Here is a 19,603-nt window from a genome sequence, read left to right as displayed (position 1 = left end):
CTAAGGGAGATGACGAAGGACGAATATGTCCCTTTTCCAAGGACTCCTTTATATATTCTCGCATAGCAGCATGTTCAGGCACAGACAGATTAAATAAACGACCCTTAGGGTATTTACTACCCGGAATCAAATCTATGGCACAATCGCACTCCCGGTGCGGAGGTAATGAACCAAGCTTAGGTTCTTCAAAAACGTCACGATATTCAGTCAAGAATTCAGGAATCTCAGAGGGAATAGATGATGAAATGGAAACCACAGGTACGTCCCCATGCGTCCCCTTACATCCCCAGCTTAACACAGACATAGCTTTCCAGTCAAGGACTGGGTTATGAGATTGCAGCCATGGCAATCCAAGCACCAACACATCATGTAGGTTATACAGCACAAGAAAGCGAATAATCTCCTGGTGATCCGGATTAATCCGCATAGTTACTTGTGTCCAGTATTGTGGTTTATTGCTAGCCAATGGGGTGGAGTCAATCCCCTTCAGGGGTATAGGAGTTTCAAGAGGCTCCAAATCATACCCACAGCGTTTGGCAAAGGACCAATCCATAAGACTCAAAGCGGCGCCAGAGTCGACATAGGCATCCGCGGTAATAGATGATAAAGAACAAATCAGGGTCACAGATAGAATAAACTTAGACTGTAAAGTGCCAATTGAAACAGACTTATCAAGCTTCTTAGTACGCTTAGAGCATGCTGATATAACATGAGTTGAATCACCGCAATAGAAGCACAACCCATTTTTTCGTCTAAAATTCTGCCGTTCACTTCTGGACAGAATTCTATCACATTGCATATTCTCTGGCGTCTTCTCAGTAGACACCGCCAAATGGTGCACAGGTTTGCGCTCCCGCAGACGCCTATCGATCTGGATAGCCATTGTCATGGACTCATTCAGACCCGCAGGCACAGGGAACCCCACCATAACATCCTTAATGGCATCAGAGAGACCCTCTCTGAAATTCGCCGCCAGGGCGCACTCATTCCACTGAGTAAGCACAGCCCATTTACGGAATTTCTGGCAGTATATTTCAGCTTCGTCTTGCCCCTGAGATAGGGACATCAAGGCCTTTTCCGCCTGAAGTTCTAACTGAGGTTCCTCATAAAGCAACCCCAAGGCCAGAAAAAACGCATCCACATTGAGCAACGCAGGATCCCCTGGAGCCAATGCAAAAGCCCAATCCTGAGGGTCGCCCCGGAGCAAGGAAATCACAATCCTGACCTGCTGAGCAGGATCTCCAGCAGAGCGAGATTTCAGGGACAAAAACAACTTGCAATTATTTTTGAAATTTTGAAAGCAAGATCTATTCCCCGAGAAAAATTCAGGCAAAGGAATTCTAGGTTCAGATATAGGAACATGAACAACAAAATCTTGTAAATTTTGAACTTTCGTGGTGAGATTATTCAAACCTGCAGCTAAACTCTGAATATCCATTTTAAACAGGTGAACACAGAGCCATTCCAGGATTAGAAGGAGAGAGAGAGAGAAAGGCTGCAATATAGGCAGACTTGCAAGAGATTCAATTACAAGCACACTCAGAACTGAAGGAAAAAAAAAAAAAAAAAAATCTTCAGCAGACTTCTCTTATCTCTCCTTTCTCTGTCAATTAATTTAACCCTTTCTGGCCGGTCAAACTGTTATGGTTCTCAATGGCAAGAGAACATAGCCCAGCAAACATAAGAACTAGCTCTTGGAAGGATGGAAACTAAACTGACCATGAACTAAACCTGCCGCACAACTAACAGTAGCCGGGTAGCGTAGCCTGCGTTTTATCCCTAGACGCCCAGCGCCGGCCGGAGGACTAACTAATCCTGGCAGAGGAAAATATAGTCCTGGCTCACCTCTAGAGAAATTTCCCCGAAAGGCAGACAGAGGCCCCCACAAATATTGGCGGTGATTTTAGATGAAATGACAAACGTAGTATGAAAATAGGTTTAGCAAAATTGAGGTCCGCTTACTAGATAGCAGGAAGACAGAAAGGGCACTTTCATGGTCAGCTGAAAACCCTATCAAAAAACACCATCCTGAAATTACTTTAAGACTCTAGTATTAACTCATAACATCAGAGTGGCAATTTCAGATCACAAGAGCTTTCCAGACACAGAAACGAAACTACAGCTGTGAACTGGAACAAAATGCAAAAACAAACAAGGACTAAAGTCCAACTTAGCTGGGAGTTGTCTAGCAGCAGGAACATGCACAGAAAGGCTTCTGATTACAATGTTGACCGGCATGGAAGTGACAGAGGAGCAAGGCTAAATAGCGACTCCCACATCCTGATGGAAACAGGTGAACAGAGAGGATGATGCACACCAGTTCAATTCCACCAGTGGCCACCGGGGGAGCCCAAAATCCAATTTCACAACACTCATCCCTGTGTGTAGGACCCGAGGCCTGTACCGTGTGACTGAGGAGATGGCGGAGCACCTGTGGTCTCAGCCCTGTGTGTAGGACCCGAGGCCTGTACCGTGTGACTGAGGAGATGGCGGAGCACCTGTGGTCTCATCCCTGTGTGTAGGACCCGAGGCCTGTACTGTGTGACTGAGGAGATGGCGGGCACCTGTGGTCTCATCCCTGTGTGTAGGACCCGAGGCCTGTACTGTGTGACTGAGGAGATGGCGGAGCACCTGTGGTCTCATCCCTGTGTGTAGGACCCGAGGCCTGTACTGTGTGACTGAGGAGATGGCGGGCACCTGTGGTCTCATCCCTGTGTGTAGGACCCGAGGCCTGTACTGTGTGACTGAGGAGATGGCGGAGCACCTGTGGTCTCATCCCTGTGTGTAGGACCCGAGGCCTGTACTGTGACTGAGGAGATGGCGGGCACCTGTGGTCTCATCCCTGTGTGTAGGACCCGAGGCCTGTACTGTGTGACTGAGGAGATGGCGGAGCACCTGTGGTCTCATCCCTGTGTAGGACCCGAGGCCTGTACTGTGTGACTGAGGAGATGGCGGAGCACCTGTGGTCTCATCCCTGTGTGTAGGACCCGAGGCCTGTACTGTGTGACTGAGGAGATGGCGGGCACCTGTGGTCTCATCCCTGTGTGTAGGACCCGAGGCCTGTACTGTGTGACTGAGATGGCGGAGCACCTGTGGTCTCATCCCTGTGTGTAGGACCCGAGGCCTGTACTGTGACTGAGGAGATGGCGGGGCACCTGTGGTCTCAGCCTTGTGTGTAGGACCCGAGGCCTGTACTGTGTGACTGAGGAGATGGCGGGCACCTGTGGTCTCAGCCCTGTGTGTAGGACCCGAGGCCTGTACCGTGTGACTGAGGAGATGGCGGAGCACCTGTGGTCTCATCCCTGTGTGTAGGACCCGAGGCCTGTACTGTGTGACTGAGGAGATGGCGGGCACCTGTGGTCTCATCCCTGTGTGTAGGACCCGAGGCCTGTACTGTGTGACTGAGGAGATGGCGGAGCACCTGTGGTCTCATCCCTGTGTGTAGGACCCGAGGCCTGTACTGTGTGACTGAGGAGATGGCGGAGCACCTGTGGTCTCATCCCTGTGTGTAGGACCAGAGGCCTGTACTGTGTGACTGAGGAGATGGCGGGCACCTGTGGTCTCATCCCTGTGTGTAGGACCCGAGGCCTGTACTGTGTGACTGAGGAGATGGCGGAGCACCTGTGGTCTCATCCCTGTGTGTAGGACCCGAGGCCTGTACTGTGACTGAGATGGCGGGGCACCTGTGGTCTCAGCCTTGTGTGTAGGACCCGAGGCCTGTACTGTGACTGAGGAGATGGCGGGGCACCTGTGGTCTCAGCCCTGTGTGTAGGACCCGAGGCCTGTACTGTGTGACTGAGGAGATGGCGGAGCACCTGTGGTCTCAGCCCTGTGTGTAGGACCCGAGGCCTGTACTGTGTGACTGAGGAGATGGCGGAGCACCTGTGGTCTCAGCCCTGTGTGTAGGACCCGAGGCCTGTATCGTGTGACTGAGGAGATGGCGGGGCACCTGTGGTCTCAGCCCTGTGTGTAGGACCCGAGGCCTGTACTGTGTGACTGAGGAGATGGCGGGCACCTGTGGTCTCAGCCTTGTGTGTAGGACCCGAGGCCTGTACTGTGACTGAGGAGATGGCGGGCACCTGTGGTCTCAGCCCTGTGTGTAGGACCCGAGGCCTGTACCGTGTGACTGAGGAGATGGCGGGCACCTGTGGTCTCAGCCCTGTGTGTAGGACCCGAGGCCTGTACCGTGTGACTGAGGAGATGGCGGGCACCTGTGGTCTCAGCCCTGTGTGTAGGACCCGAGGCCTGTACTGTGTGACTGAGGAGATGGCGGGCACTTGTAGTCTCTGCCCTGTGTGTAGGACCCGAGGCCTGCACCGTGTGACTGAGGAGATGGCGGAGCACCTGTGGTCTCAGCCCTGTGTGTAGGACCCGAGGCCTGTACTGTGTGACTGAGGAGATGGTGGGGCACTTGTAGTCTCTGCCCTGTGTGTAGGACCCGAGGCCTGCACCGTGTGACTGAGGAGATGGTGGGGCACTTGTAGTCTCTGCCCTGTGTGTAGGACCCGAGGCCTGCATCGTGTGACTGAGGAGATGGCGGAGCACCTGTGGTCTCAGCCCTGTGTGTAGGACCCGAGGCCTGTACTGTGACTGAGGAGATGGCGGGCACCTGTGGTCTCAGCCCTGTGTGTAGGACCCGAGGCCTGCCATGTGTGACTGAGGAGATGGCGGGCACCTGTGGTCTCAGCCCTGTGTGTAGGACCCGAGGCCTGCCATGTGTGACTGAGGAGATGGCGGGCACCTGTGGTCTCAGCCCTGTGTGTAGGACCCGAGGCCTGTACTGTGACTGAGGAGATGGCGGAGCACCTGTGGTCTCATCCCTGTGTGTAGGACCCCGAGGCCTGTACTGTGACTGAGGAGATGGCGGAGCACCTGTGGTCTCATCCCTGTGTGTAGGACCCGAGGCCTGTACTGTGACTGAGGAGATGGCGGGCACCTGTGGTCTCAGCCCTGTGTGTAGGACCCGAGGCCTGTACTGTGACTGAGGAGATGGCGGGCACCTGTGGTCTCATCCCTGTGTGTAGGACCCGAGGCCTGTACTGTGACTGAGGAGATGGCGGGCACCTGTGGTCTCAGCCCTGTGTGTAGGACCCGAGGCCTGTACTGTGACTGAGGAGATGGCGGGCACCTGTGGTCTCATCCCTGTGTGTAGGACCCGAGGCCTGTACCGTGTGACTGAGGAGATGGCGGAGCACCTGTGGTCTCATCCCTGTGTGTAGGACCCGAGGCCTGCCATGTGTGACTGAGGAGATGGCGGGCACCTGTGGTCTCAGCCCTGTGTGTAGGACCCGAGGCCTGTACTGTGACTGAGGAGATGGCGGAGCACCTGTGGTCTCATCCCTGTGTGTAGGACCCGAGGCCTGTACTGTGACTGAGGAGATGGCGGAGCACCTGTGGTCTCATCCCTGTGTGTAGGACCCGAGGCCTGTACTGTGACTGAGGAGATGGCGGGCACCTGTGGTCTCAGCCCTGTGTGTAGGACCCGAGGCCTGTACTGTGACTGAGGAGATGGCGGGCACCTGTGGTCTCATCCCTGTGTGTAGGACCCGAGGCCTGTACCGTGTGACTGAGGAGATGGCGGAGCACCTGTGGTCTCATCCCTGTGTGTAGGACCCGAGGCCTGTACTGTGACTGAGGAGATGGCGGGCACCTGTGGTCTCATCCCTGTGTGTAGGACCCGAGGCCTGTACTGTGACTGAGGAGATGGCGGGCACTTGTAGTCTCTGCCCTGTGTGTAGGACCCGAGGCCTGTACTGTGACTGAGGAGATGGCGGGCACTTGTAGTCTCTGCCCTGTGTGTAGGACCCGAGGCCTGTACTGTGACTGAGGAGATGGCGGGCACCTGTGGTCTCATCCCTGTGTGTAGGACCCGAGGCCTGTACTGTGACTGAGGAGATGGCGGGGCACCTGTGGTCTCATCCCTGTGTGTAGGACCCGAGGCCTGTACTGTGACTGAGGAGATGGCGGGGCACCTGTGGTCTCATCCCTGTGTGTAGGACCCGAGGCCTGTACTGTGACTGAGGAGATGGCGGGCACCTGTAGTCTCAGCCCTGTGTGTAGGACCCGAGGCCTGTACTGTGACTGAGGAGATGGCGGGGCACTTGTGGTCTCAGCCCTGTGTGTAGGACCCGAGGCCTGTACTGTGTGACTGAGGAGATGGCGGGGCACCTGTGGTCTCATCCCTGTGTGTAGGACCCGAGGCCTGTACTGTGACTGAGGAGATGGCGGGCACCTGTAGTCTCAGCCCTGTGTGTAGGACCCGAGGCCTGCCATGTGTGACTGAGGAGATGGCGGGCACCTGTGGTCTCAGCCCTGTGTGTAGGACCCGAGGCCTGCCATGTGTGACTGAGGAGATGGCGGGCACCTGTGGTCTCAGCCCTGTGTGTAGGACCCGAGGCCTGCCATGTGTGACTGAGGAGATGGCGGGCACCTGTGGTCTCAGCCCTGTGTGTAGGACCCGAGGCCTGTACTGTGACTGAGGAGATGGCGGAGCACCTGTGGTCTCATCCCTGTGTGTAGGACCCCGAGGCCTGTACTGTGACTGAGGAGATGGCGGAGCACCTGTGGTCTCATCCCTGTGTGTAGGACCCGAGGCCTGTACTGTGACTGAGGAGATGGCGGGCACCTGTGGTCTCAGCCCTGTGTGTAGGACCCGAGGCCTGTACTGTGACTGAGGAGATGGCGGGCACCTGTGGTCTCATCCCTGTGTGTAGGACCCGAGGCCTGTACTGTGACTGAGGAGATGGCGGGCACCTGTGGTCTCAGCCCTGTGTGTAGGACCCGAGGCCTGTACTGTGACTGAGGAGATGGCGGGCACCTGTGGTCTCATCCCTGTGTGTAGGACCCGAGGCCTGTACCGTGTGACTGAGGAGATGGCGGAGCACCTGTGGTCTCATCCCTGTGTGTAGGACCCGAGGCCTGCCATGTGTGACTGAGGAGATGGCGGGCACCTGTGGTCTCAGCCCTGTGTGTAGGACCCGAGGCCTGTACTGTGACTGAGGAGATGGCGGAGCACCTGTGGTCTCATCCCTGTGTGTAGGACCCGAGGCCTGTACTGTGACTGAGGAGATGGCGGAGCACCTGTGGTCTCATCCCTGTGTGTAGGACCCGAGGCCTGTACTGTGACTGAGGAGATGGCGGGCACCTGTGGTCTCAGCCCTGTGTGTAGGACCCGAGGCCTGTACTGTGACTGAGGAGATGGCGGGCACCTGTGGTCTCATCCCTGTGTGTAGGACCCGAGGCCTGTACTGTGACTGAGGAGATGGCGGGCACCTGTGGTCTCAGCCCTGTGTGTAGGACCCGAGGCCTGTACTGTGACTGAGGAGATGGCGGGCACCTGTGGTCTCATCCCTGTGTGTAGGACCCGAGGCCTGTACCGTGTGACTGAGGAGATGGCGGAGCACCTGTGGTCTCATCCCTGTGTGTAGGACCCGAGGCCTGTACTGTGACTGAGGAGATGGCGGGCACCTGTGGTCTCATCCCTGTGTGTAGGACCCGAGGCCTGTACTGTGACTGAGGAGATGGTGGGCACTTGTAGTCTCTGCCCTGTGTGTAGGACCCGAGGCCTGTACTGTGACTGAGGAGATGGCGGGCACTTGTAGTCTCTGCCTTGTGTGTAGGACCCGAGGCCTGTACTGTGACTGAGGAGATGGCGGGCACCTGTGGTCTCATCCCTGTGTGTAGGACCCGAGGCCTGTACTGTGACTGAGGAGATGGCGGGGCACCTGTGGTCTCATCCCTGTGTGTAGGACCCGAGGCCTGTACTGTGACTGAGGAGATGGCGGGCACCTGTAGTCTCAGCCCTGTGTGTAGGACCCGAGGCCTGTACTGTGACTGAGGAGATGGCGGGGCACCTGTGGTCTCAGCCCTGTGTGTAGGACCCGAGGCCTGTACTGTGCGACTGAGGAGATGGCGGGGCACCTGTGGTCTCATCCCTGTGTGTAGGACCCGAGGCCTGTACTGTGACTGAGGAGATGGCGGGCACCTGTGGTCTCAGCCCTGTGTGTAGAACCCGAGGCCTGTACTGTGTGACTGAGGAGATGGCGGGGCACCTGTAGTCTCAGCCCTGTGTGTAGGACCCGAGGCCTGTACTGTGACTGAGGAGATGGCGGGGCACCTGTGGTCTCATCCCTGTGTGTAGGACCCGAGGCCTGTACTGTGACTGAGGAGATGGCGGGCACCTGTGGTCTCAGCCCTGTGTGTAGGACCCGAGGCCTGTACTGTGACTGAGGAGATGGCGGGCACCTGTAGTCTCAGCCCTGTGTGTAGGACCCGAGGCCTGTACTGTGTGACTGAGGAGATGGCGGGGCACCTGTAGTCTCAGCCCTGTGTGTAGGACCCGAGGCCTGTACTGTGACTGAGGAGATGGCGGGGCACCTGTGGTCTCATCCCTGTGTGTAGGACCCGAGGCCTGTACTGTGACTGAGGAGATGGCGGGCACCTGTGGTCTCAGCCCTGTGTGTAGGACCCGAGGCCTGTACTGTGACTGAGGAGATGGCGGGCACCTGTGGTCTCAGCCCTGTGTGTAGGACCCGAGGCCTGTACTGTGACTGAGGAGATGGCGGGCACCTGTGGTCTCAGCCCTGTGTGTAGGACCCGAGGCCTGTACTGTGACTGAGGAGATGGCGGGCACCTGTGGTCTCATCCCTGTGTGTAGGACCCGAGGCCTGTACTGTGACTGAGGAGATGGCGGGCACCTGTGGTCTCAGCCCTGTGTGTAGGACCCGAGGCCTGTACTGTGACTGAGGAGATGGCGGGCACCTGTGGTCTCATCCCTGTGTGTAGGACCCGAGGCCTGTACCGTGTGACTGAGGAGATGGCGGAGCACCTGTGGTCTCATCCCTGTGTGTAGGACCCGAGGCCTGTACTGTGACTGAGGAGATGGCGGGCACCTGTGGTCTCATCCCTGTGTGTAGGACCCGAGGCCTGTACTGTGACTGAGGAGATGGTGGGCACTTGTAGTCTCTGCCCTGTGTGTAGGACCCGAGGCCTGTACTGTGACTGAGGAGATGGCGGGCACTTGTAGTCTCTGCCTTGTGTGTAGGACCCGAGGCCTGTACTGTGACTGAGGAGATGGCGGGCACCTGTGGTCTCATCCCTGTGTGTAGGACCCGAGGCCTGTACTGTGACTGAGGAGATGGCGGGGCACCTGTGGTCTCATCCCTGTGTGTAGGACCCGAGGCCTGTACTGTGACTGAGGAGATGGCGGGCACCTGTAGTCTCAGCCCTGTGTGTAGGACCCGAGGCCTGTACTGTGACTGAGGAGATGGCGGGGCACCTGTGGTCTCAGCCCTGTGTGTAGGACCCGAGGCCTGTACTGTGTGACTGAGGAGATGGCGGGGCACCTGTGGTCTCATCCCTGTGTGTAGGACCCGAGGCCTGTACTGTGACTGAGGAGATGGCGGGCACCTGTGGTCTCAGCCCTGTGTGTAGAACCCGAGGCCTGTACTGTGTGACTGAGGAGATGGCGGGGCACCTGTAGTCTCAGCCCTGTGTGTAGGACCCGAGGCCTGTACTGTGACTGAGGAGATGGCGGGGCACCTGTGGTCTCATCCCTGTGTGTAGGACCCGAGGCCTGTACTGTGACTGAGGAGATGGCGGGCACCTGTGGTCTCAGCCCTGTGTGTAGGACCCGAGGCCTGTACTGTGACTGAGGAGATGGCGGGCACCTGTAGTCTCAGCCCTGTGTGTAGGACCCGAGGCCTGTACTGTGTGACTGAGGAGATGGCGGGGCACCTGTAGTCTCAGCCCTGTGTGTAGGACCCGAGGCCTGTACTGTGACTGAGGAGATGGCGGGGCACCTGTGGTCTCATCCCTGTGTGTAGGACCCGAGGCCTGTACTGTGACTGAGGAGATGGCGGGCACCTGTGGTCTCAGCCCTGTGTGTAGGACCCGAGGCCTGTACTGTGACTGAGGAGATGGCGGGCACCTGTGGTCTCAGCCCTGTGTGTAGGACCCGAGGCCTGTACTGTGACTGAGGAGATGGCGGGCACCTGTGGTCTCAGCCCTGTGTGTAGGACCCGAGGCCTGTACTGTGACTGAGGAGATGGCGGGCACCTGTGGTCTCAGCCCTGTGTGTAGGACCCGAGGCCTGTACTGTGACTGAGGAGATGGCGGGCACTTGTAGTCTCTGCCCTGTGTGTAGGACCCGAGGCCTGCACTGTGTTGCTGAGGAGATGGCGGGGCACCTGTGGTCTCATCCCTGTGTGTAGGACCCGAGGCCTGTACTGTGACTGAGGAGATGGCGGGCACTTGTAGTCTCTGCCCTGTGTGTAGGACCCGAGGCCTGCACTGTGTTGCTGAGGAGATGGCGGGGCACCTGTGGTCTCATCCCTGTGTGTAGGACCCGAGGCCTGCACCGTGTGACTGAGGAGATGGCGGGGCACCTGTAGTCTCTGCCCTGTGTGTAGGACCCGAGGCCTGTACTGTGACTGAGGAGATGGCGGGCACCTGTAGTCTCTGCCCTGTGTGTAGGACCCGAGGCCTGTACTGTGACTGAGGAGATGGCGGGGCACCTGTGGTCTCAGCCTTTTGTGTAGGCCCCGAGGCCTGTACTGTGACTGAGGAGATGGCGGGGCACCTATGTTTTGCCTTGTAGTGTGTAGGACGCTATGACTACTACCATAGTGCTGTGACACCGCGTTCCCAGCAGCGCTGTCATGCTCTCGGTCTTGTTGTTCTGCATTGTCCTCTCGTGCACACAGCTGGCCTTCTGCTGTGTGGGTGACTGCACTGAGCACAATAATGACAGTGTGCACAGAGGACCAGAGCCGCCTTCCCCATAGCAGCCGCCTTCCCCATAGGTGCAGGTGATTCGGCCTGTGCTGGGTGTGTGCTGTGGAGAAGCAGGAAGCGCTCCGTGCTGTGCCGGCCCCTCCGCCTGTAGTGCAGGTGTGCGGCGCACTGTGTCTGCGGGCTACGCTCAGCCGCACGGCTTTTCTCTACTTTCTTACATTTTTGTGTTCTGAAAAAAAAAGAATGAGCTCGTTACAGCTGAAGGCGCTGACACAGTCAGACCTGTACAGGAGGAGGAAGGAGCGTCCTGACAGCGTGGGGCTCAATGGCTTCCACGGAGAGAAGCTGAGGTGAGTGCTGGGGGTTCTGTAGCAGGGCTCATCCCCTGGTGACCTAGGCTCCCCCGGGCTGCAGGGGTTAATCCGTCGGCTGCGCTGACCCCTGGGCTGCTGCGCCCGGATCCTGAGGCATGTCGGCTCCTGCTCTCCCCCAGCTGCCAGTGCTGACTGAGGGGCTGTGGGGGAAGAATGTGGTCGAACTGCTTCTGACCTCCCCTGAGTCCCCTGGGCTGGCGGCTGCCAGGGCCGATCCTGGGGGCTGGAATGCTATTCAGCAGCTCTGCCACTATTCTGCTGCTAATGGCTGATAGTGTGCTGGGTTTCATTACCTGCAATCTAACAGCTGAGCCCTAATAGGACGTATGGACCTGGCGACAACCTCCTCGTAAATGAATAGTTGTGGTGACTAGTTCTCCTTTAAACCTCCTTGTTTCCCTTTATTTCCCTTGCTTTAGTCCATAATGCCATGCGTGTTAGTGGTAAAGTGGAGTTGACTGGGTATGTTCTACCTAGACATATGTTCTCTGCCCGTGGGTGGCTGCCAAGGTGCGTGTGTTCCCAGCGCCAATCTAAGGTGATCCGATCTCTGCAGCTACTGACGCACGTCTGCTCCCTGTGGCTATTGGTAAAGGTGGACTTCTTACATCGGGGAGGCAAGTTTACAGGGTTGCTGCACAGATGTGTTGGTTTAGGCCCCTTTCACACATCCGTTTTTTGCCGTCAGTCACAATCCGTTGGCTAGATGGATCTGTCGCACATTGTGAAAAACTGATGCGACGGATTCGTTTTTGGACTGATCTGACAAGCAGATCTGGCTAATTGGATCGGAGCATTCTCAGTTAAAAAAAACGGAATCCTTTGCCGCATTCAGTCATTTGATGGATCCAGCGCCCATAGACTTCCATTCGAGCAAATGAGTTTTTTCGGTGGACACAAAAACGTTACTTTGTCCATTGTCTCCGGCCACTAGATACACAATTTTCGATGGATCTGGCGAACGACGGATGAAACGTGAGGCCATTCGTCGCTAATACAAGTCTATTTTTTTTCAATATTCGACGGATTGCGACTGATGGCAAAAAACTGATGTGTGAAAGAGGTCTTAGCTCTCTGCTTTCTGATTCAGTGTCAGAAAGTTATGATAAAGCTGAAACATGAATATGTAAAGATGCCATTTTGTATGAAACGGTTAAAAATAAGAAGTGTAAACTCCTGATATTGCCAGCGTAATAGTATCTGACTCTTCTCACATACCGCTTTTACGCAGGTGCTTCAGGAAAATCCGACGTGGACGCATGAAAGTTTATGACCAGGGCCCTTTTCACTTATATGGGGGTCCATGTTAGTTTGAGAGTTTGGCCAGATATTACAGCCTAGTGGATGGGATTTCTAGAAATCCCATGTCAACCATGCGTACACCTGCGGACACTAACAAGTGGCGCGTCTTTCCAGACCGCAGCATGTCACTTTCTCTTCAGCAACAAAAATTACATCAATAGAATGTATTGGACACAATGAATCCGCACGGTACAGTGATCACATGCGGCTGTACATTTGTACAATAGAATGCAACGTTTTGGACACAGCGAACATACGTGTTGCTACATCCAGAACGTGGGCACATAGTCTTAGATGCTGTGGCCAGGATATGTCCACACACAGCAGCCTTGGCGTCAGCCGCACATGTGCTGTGGTTTGCAGCATATCGCCTCATCTGTACACTGCACATGTGCTGATTGCCACCAAAGGTGCCATGCTCTGATGTACCCCTGACAGAGGGACCAGTCTGTGTGACTAGTTTTAAGATCATGCAGGAACACAACTTGTTCAGGATGATGTTTAGAGACAGTCCTCTGCCCCCTAAACCAATATTGCTATTTTACAGTTGTGAAAGGTTTTGCCAATTGTATTGCATGGCCACAACTTTCCACAAAAATCAACCACACAACCTCAAGTCAAAATCGTTAAATTTTCCCCTAATGTGTCCATGAGTAAAGTGCAGTGATCCTGTAAGAAGCGACCTATAACCTGTTTCTCGATCCTAGTTATACCCTATTGTGGCCCTCACTGCCCACAATAGGGATGACAATTGACTTTAAAAGGCTATACTGGGTAGTAAGCAAGAAAATATACTATAACCTGGTAGATGTAGGCCCTAATGTACACTTGAACACTACAACAATGAAAACAGGTCATAGTATGTGTTATATCAGTCACAAATGACCCTGTGTTATATACCATCTGATGCCTGTGCACATACTGTAGTATACCACGTACAGTACACGGGATACTACGTGCCAACTATATGATATGCTGTAACTACAGAATATCTGATGTCCTATGATGTATCCATAATACTGTAACTACAGACCCATAAGTCATTATTCCAATCCTATATCCTGTATTTTCTCTTCCCCACGACAGCACCCACTGAGAGAGGGGATCCGCCCCTAGGAACAGGAAACCCTACGGAGAGATAAAAGGGGCGGTCCCCCTCGCTCCCACAGTTTGGTTTCCTGTTCCTACGGGAATCCACGGAGAAGAGGATGCCTAGCCTGGATGCCGCTTGCGCAGTTTACCTGTGAGGACGGCAAGGGCTCCAGGGCTGGATGCAGCGTCGGGGGTCCTCTTCTCAGTTCCCCCCTCTGCTGGCAGACGCCATGAGGCCACAACTGCAGGGGTTCCTGGCTCATGGGAATCCATCCGGGCAGTCTGCGGGACCTAGCGCCGAGGAGAGGTAAGCGCTGCGCTTTGGCGAGCGCTCAGGCGGCGTGGAGCTCCACAATTTACCCGGGAGTCCTGAATTGAAACTCCGGGCGGAGGAGGAGGTGGACGGCACCCGCGCTGATGCCGGTGACAGCGCGAGTGCACACAGTATGGCCGCGACCCGGAAGTGGTTAGCACTTCCGGGTTCAACCGGAAGAAGATGGCGGCCCCCATGTAAAAGGACGCCGGCACAAGCGCCCGGTGTCCACAATGGATTCGTCTCAGACCCCTGCGATGCTCTCCATAGAAGACACCGCGGCTACCCCACGTACACGGGGCAGCAGCAGTCGCTCCAAACAGAGCGGATCCTCCAGGAAGAAATCCGGTTCTCCACCTAAATCTCCTCGTCAATCGGTACCGTAAAAGCTTCACTGGGGTAAGTGTGCTTCTACCCTCATAAGCTGACTGGTGTTCCCTTTCCCTTTATACACTTAGGGAAAGAAAACAGAGAAAACGAAGCACAAACAGTGTGCATTATGTCTCCAGCCTCTCCCGGATAGTTATAAAAAGAGATTGTGCAAATCATGTATTGCTTCTACCTTGCGGGAGGAAGCCTCAGTTAAATCTGAGGACATCGGGCTCATGATAAGGCAAGAGTTACAAGCCTTGCGAGGTTCTGATAAAGAGCCACATACTAGAAGTAAAAAAGGATATGAATCCCCTATATCTGACCCATCTTCGGATAGGGAGAAAGCGGACTCTGACATCTCCTGCGAATAGGTTTCCTCGGACGAGGAACAGGATACATGCTTTCCCACGGATAGTATTGACAACCTTGTCAGGTCCGTGTGTAATACGATGGGTATCGAAGATTCTAAAATTCCCAGAACACAGCAGGACATTATGTTCGCTGGCTTATCGGAAAAGAAAAGGCCTTCTTTTCCGGTGATAGCAGCAATAAAATCTTTAGTTAAAAAAGAATGGGAAAGCCAGGGCCAAAGGGGGTTACCTCCATCCTCAAAGAGACGGTATCCCTTCAATGATGAAGAGTTCTCGACATGGTCAAAAGCGCCAAAAGTGGACGCTGCGGTAGCATCTACATCTAAAAAATCTTTGCTACCTGTGGAGGATTCAGGCTCATTACAGGACCCGTTAGACCGTAAAGCCGACTCACTACTAAAAAGAGCCTGGGAGTCGTGTACGGGAGCCTTCAGACCATCTATCTCTGCTACATGCACCGCTAGGTCCATGTTGGTCTGGCTGAGTGACTTAGAGGAAGGCCTTAAAAGTGGTCTTTCCAGAGACAAACTGCTGTCTTCTATACCCTTAATTAGAGGGGCTACAGCTTTTTTGGCGGATTCATCGGCCGATTCTATACGTTTGGCAGCCAAATCAGCAGGTCTCACAAACGCGGCACGCAGAGCCCTATGGCTTAAGGGCTGGAAAGGCGATCCACAGACAAAGTCTAAGTTATGTGGCCTCCCATGTCAGGGTGAGTACCTGTTTGGTACCAAACTGGACGAGATTCTAACTAAAGCGGGGGAAAGAAAGAAGGGCTTCCCTAATAATAATTACCTTCCATTCTATAGGAAAGCGTTCCGGAAGCCCATATTTAATAAAAGAAAAGATTTTAAAAACCAAGATCGCTGGACCCCTAGAGACGCAAAACAAAGAGGTGCATTCTTTGGGAAGCGCCCTTTTAAATCTGAAGACAAGCCCCGTTAGAGCAGATCTACCTGTGGGAGGTAGATTATCCTCTTTTTCAGACCAATGGAGGAAAATAACTTCGAACAATTGGGCAAATAATCTCGTCACCTCTGGCTTAAAATTAAAATTTGCCCGAGTCCCTTCGGACTCATTTCTATTGACTTCCTTAAAGTCACAGTCTCAACAGGAGGCATTACAGCAAGAAGTAATGAATCTGCTATCCAAAGGAGTTTTGGTGGAGGTTCCATTTCTTCAGGAAGGGAAAGGGTTCTATTCCCCGCTGTTTCTAATCACAAAACCTGATGGATCATTCAGAACCATCATAAATCTTAAAAAACTGAACACCTTCCTAGAAAATCAAACTTTTAAAATGGAATCCATTCGATCCACCGTAAAACTCCTGTTTCCCTATTGCTTTATGGCGGTTCTGGACTTAAAAGATGCGTATTACCATCTACCAATCTTTAAAGAGCATCAACAATTTCTCCGCGTAGCGGTTATATTAAATGGATGTATACGGCACTTTCAGTACACAGCAATGCCCTTTGGACTATCAATTGCTCCAAGGGTATTTACTAAACTAATGTCAGAGGTTATGTCTTATCTAAGATTAAAAGACACACTCATAATCCCGTACTTAGACGACCTGCTAGTAGTGGGAAAATCCACCTCGCAATGTCAGCAAAGACTATGTCATATGATCTCATCCTTACAGAACTTAGGATGGATAATAAATTGGGAAAAATCTAGACTGATCCCGACAACCCGGCAGGTATTTTTGGGAATTATATTAGATTCTGTAAGTCAAAAGTGTTTCCTCCCAGAATCTAAACAGATAACAATTAGGGATAAAGTTCAGTCCATACTAGATAAACCTATAATTTCCCTCCGGGAAGGCATGTCCTTGCTTGGCTCCTTCACGTCATGTATCCCAGCGGTTCCGTGGGCCCAGTTCCACTCGAGGTGCTTACAGTATACAATTTTACATGAGGAGATAAAATTACAAGGGCGATTAGACGGTAAGATTTCCCTTTCTAATGATGTAGTCCAATCCCTAACCTGGTGGCTACAGCCAGATCATCTAGTTAGTGGGGTTCCCTGGGAGGTCAAACCCTCAAACATAATTTTTACGGATGCCAGCCCTCATGGTTGGGGGGCACACTTGGGGAACCAGGTTGTCCAGGGGCTGTGGTCGGTTACGGAATTAGACGACTCCTCCAATAAAAAAGAACTAAAAGCCATCTATCATGCCCTATGTGAATTCCTCCCACAGCTGCACGGAACACATACCAGGGTGCTCTCAGACAACATGACATCGGTGGCTTACGTCAACCATCAAGGCGGAACGAGATCAGGCACTCTCATGTCTATAGCCGAAAACATCTTGACTATAGCCGAAAATCATCTTCTGTCCTTATCAGCACTACATATCCGGGGGATAGACAACGCAAAAGCAGACTTTCTCAGTCGTCATACCCTCCATCAGGGGGAGTGGGTGTTAAATCGTCGGATATTCAGTATGATAACTATAAAATGGGGTATACCCGACATAGATCTCTTTGCCACAAGAGACAACAGGCAAGTAAAAACATTCGCCTCAATGTTTCGAACAGACAACCCCGATGTTCTCGACGCCCTCCAGATTCCATGGACATTTCAGAAAGCATATGCCTTTCCCCCAATGATTCTTCTTCCAACAGTCATCAGGAAGATAAGAGAGGACAGAGCGAATGTGATATTGATCGCTCCATTCTGGCCAAAGAGACCATGGTTTTCCCTGCTCAGAGCCATGTCCATCTCGGATCCATGGATTCTCCCAGAGAATCAAGATCTGCTTTTCCAGGGACCCTTCAACCACCCTCATGTGAAGGGTCTACGGTTGACAGCCTGGGATTTGAGAGGCAGCTGTTAAAACTAAGGGGCTTCTCTGATAAAGTAATTGATACCCTATTGCTGAGTAGAAAAAGATCCACTACATCAATCTATGTAAAAGTATGGAAAAAATTTTTAAGCCTCTATCCCTCAGCCCTGTCAAATGAAATTCCAGTCCCTATTATTCTTGAATTTCTCCAAAAAGGACGTGATTTAGGCCTTTCAGTTAACACCTTGAAAGTGCAAGTTTCAGCGCTAGGGGCTTTGTATAGTCACAATGTTGCAGGAGATAGATGGATATCCAGATTCATCTCAGCCTGCCAGAGAGCAGAACCAGTCCATATTCCCAACTCACCCCCTTGGGATGTTAATCTGGTCCTTGAAGCCTTAACAAATCACCCGTTCGAGCCTCTACATTCTGCTCACATTAAACATGTCTCCCTCAAAACAGCTCTTCTTGTTGCCTTAGTATCGGCAAGAAGGGTAAGTGACATACAGGCGCTATCAGTAGATCCTCCATTTATGTCAATATTGCCAGATAGGATTGTCCTAAAGACAGACCCTTCCTACTTACCTAAAATGAGTACCAAATTCCATAGGTCTCAGGAAATTCTTCTTCCTACCTTCTATAATAATCCTACAAATCAGGAAGAAGAAAAATACCATACTTTAGATGTGAGGAGGGCTGTAATAACCTATCTAGACAGAACTAGCGCCTGGAGGAAGAGCAGGGCTCTCTTTGTTTCCTTCCAGGGTCAGAGGAAAGGAGCTGGTGTTACGAAAGGCACATTATCCCGATGGATTCGGGAGGCGATATACCTGGCCTATTCGTCTAAAGGGGAAGATCCACCTGAGACTATAAAGGCACATTCCACCCGGGCGATAGCATCATCCTGGGCAGAGCGAGCAGAAGTTCCAATAGAACTCATATGTAAGGCCGCAACCTGGTCGTCTCCTACTACCTTCTATAGTCACTACAGATTAGATTTATCTGCCTCCACTGACCTGTGTTTCGGTAGATCGGTTCTTAACACGATAATCCCCCCCAAATAACTATCTCTGAAAGTCTCTCAGTGGGTGCTGTCGTGGCGAAGAGAAAACACCGGATTACGTACCGGTAATGCTCTTTTATAGAGCCACGACAGCACCCCTTCACTTCCCTCCCTTATATATATTAGTTTGCATATGAGCACAAATAAGGGTGATTGGTTCTTGTAAATATTAGTAGTATAAGATTAAATGATAATATAGAATTGCCTACTAATACTGGTGGGCGGTTCCTCGCAATCTCTGTAACCCAAACTGTGGGAGCGAGGGGGACCGCCCCTTTTATCTCTCCGTAGGGTTTCCTGTTCCTAGGGGCGGATCCCCTCTCTCAGTGGGTGCTGTCGTGGCTCTATAAAAGAGCATTACCGGTACGTAATCCGGTGTTTATTGTGCCTCCAGGTGCAGATTTCTGTATTGTCAGGCCTGCAGTTGTTCTTCTAGGTTCAGTGCGAGTTATTGTGCAGGTTGAACTTTTACACAGGTTAGGTCCTGCAGAGGCCGATTGGGTGGCACTGTCAGTGCACGTTTAATCTACATGAAAGATCAAGCTTCTGCGATGACATTCCCAGAGCCTCATCAGTGCAGCGGTGACCACTGCAATACAAAATCCTGCACTGGATTTATTCGGAGATGAACAGCATCCCATCCTACAAGTAGAAGCATTTTCCTTGCACTGTCCAGAGCCGACAAGACTGCTGTATGACATGGATCTTGTATAAGCACATCCCTATACGTCCCTCAGCAGCACTGTTCTTCGCCCAGGCCTCCTCCACACACTGGCGCTGCTTCTACTGGTGCCAAAATTGTCTCCACCTGAGTTAGTAACGATTTCAGTGAGAGATGTGTTCCCCTGTATGTCTGTACTGTGGCATGGGTCTGAGCCGTGCATAAGAGGTATATAATGGCAAGTCTAAAAACCTGACTGACTAGTTATAATAAGTTGTGAAATGGCTGAAAAATGAGCCACCATAGATGTAGGTATGCATCCCATAACACCAGTATGGTGGAGCTGTACTGAGGCAGTTTGAGCTCTTCTTCTTTATTAGCCTTGAAATATGTAAATCTGGTTGAGAAACAGGATATTGAGTAGGCTGTGTATCCGTGATTCATCATTGACATGCAGTGCGGTATTATGCAGGTGTCTGTTTCCATTCAATTTCTTTCATTGCTTGCAGTTGTCATTACGACAATCATTAATG

At 52.7% G+C, this 19,603-nt stretch overlaps 1 protein-coding gene and 1 long non-coding RNA gene across 11 annotated transcripts in view; one reads left to right on the top strand and one right to left on the bottom strand.

Annotated features, from left to right (window-relative positions):
• The window catches only part of LIMS1 (LIM zinc finger domain containing 1), a 1,169,472-nt gene that overhangs the window by 68,774 nt on the left and 1,081,095 nt on the right, over positions 1 to 19,603 (top strand). Inside the window, exon 1 of one of the 9 annotated variants that reach the window (XR_013223913.1) lies at positions 10,743 to 11,084. The exons of 6 other annotated variants lie outside the window; for them this stretch is intronic. Coding sequence is in view for 1 of the 3 variants with exons in the window: in XM_077296588.1 (XP_077152703.1) it covers positions 10,978 to 11,084 (107 nt within the window). In the remaining 2 variants the exon portion in view is untranslated. Of the gene's footprint in view, positions 1 to 10,742; positions 11,085 to 19,603 lie in introns of those variants that run through there. 2 more of the 9 variants (XR_013223917.1, XM_077296588.1) reach the window with 2 other exon arrangements.
• The window catches only part of LOC143816346 (uncharacterized), an 87,728-nt gene that overhangs the window by 67,246 nt on the left and 879 nt on the right, over positions 1 to 19,603 (bottom strand). The gene's annotated exons all lie outside the window — the stretch shown is intronic.

This window comes from Ranitomeya variabilis, chromosome 3, assembly GCF_051348905.1.
Source record: "Ranitomeya variabilis isolate aRanVar5 chromosome 3, aRanVar5.hap1, whole genome shotgun sequence".
NCBI lineage: Eukaryota > Metazoa > Chordata > Amphibia > Anura > Dendrobatidae > Ranitomeya > Ranitomeya variabilis.
This window is presented reverse-complemented; position numbering and strand designations above follow the sequence as displayed.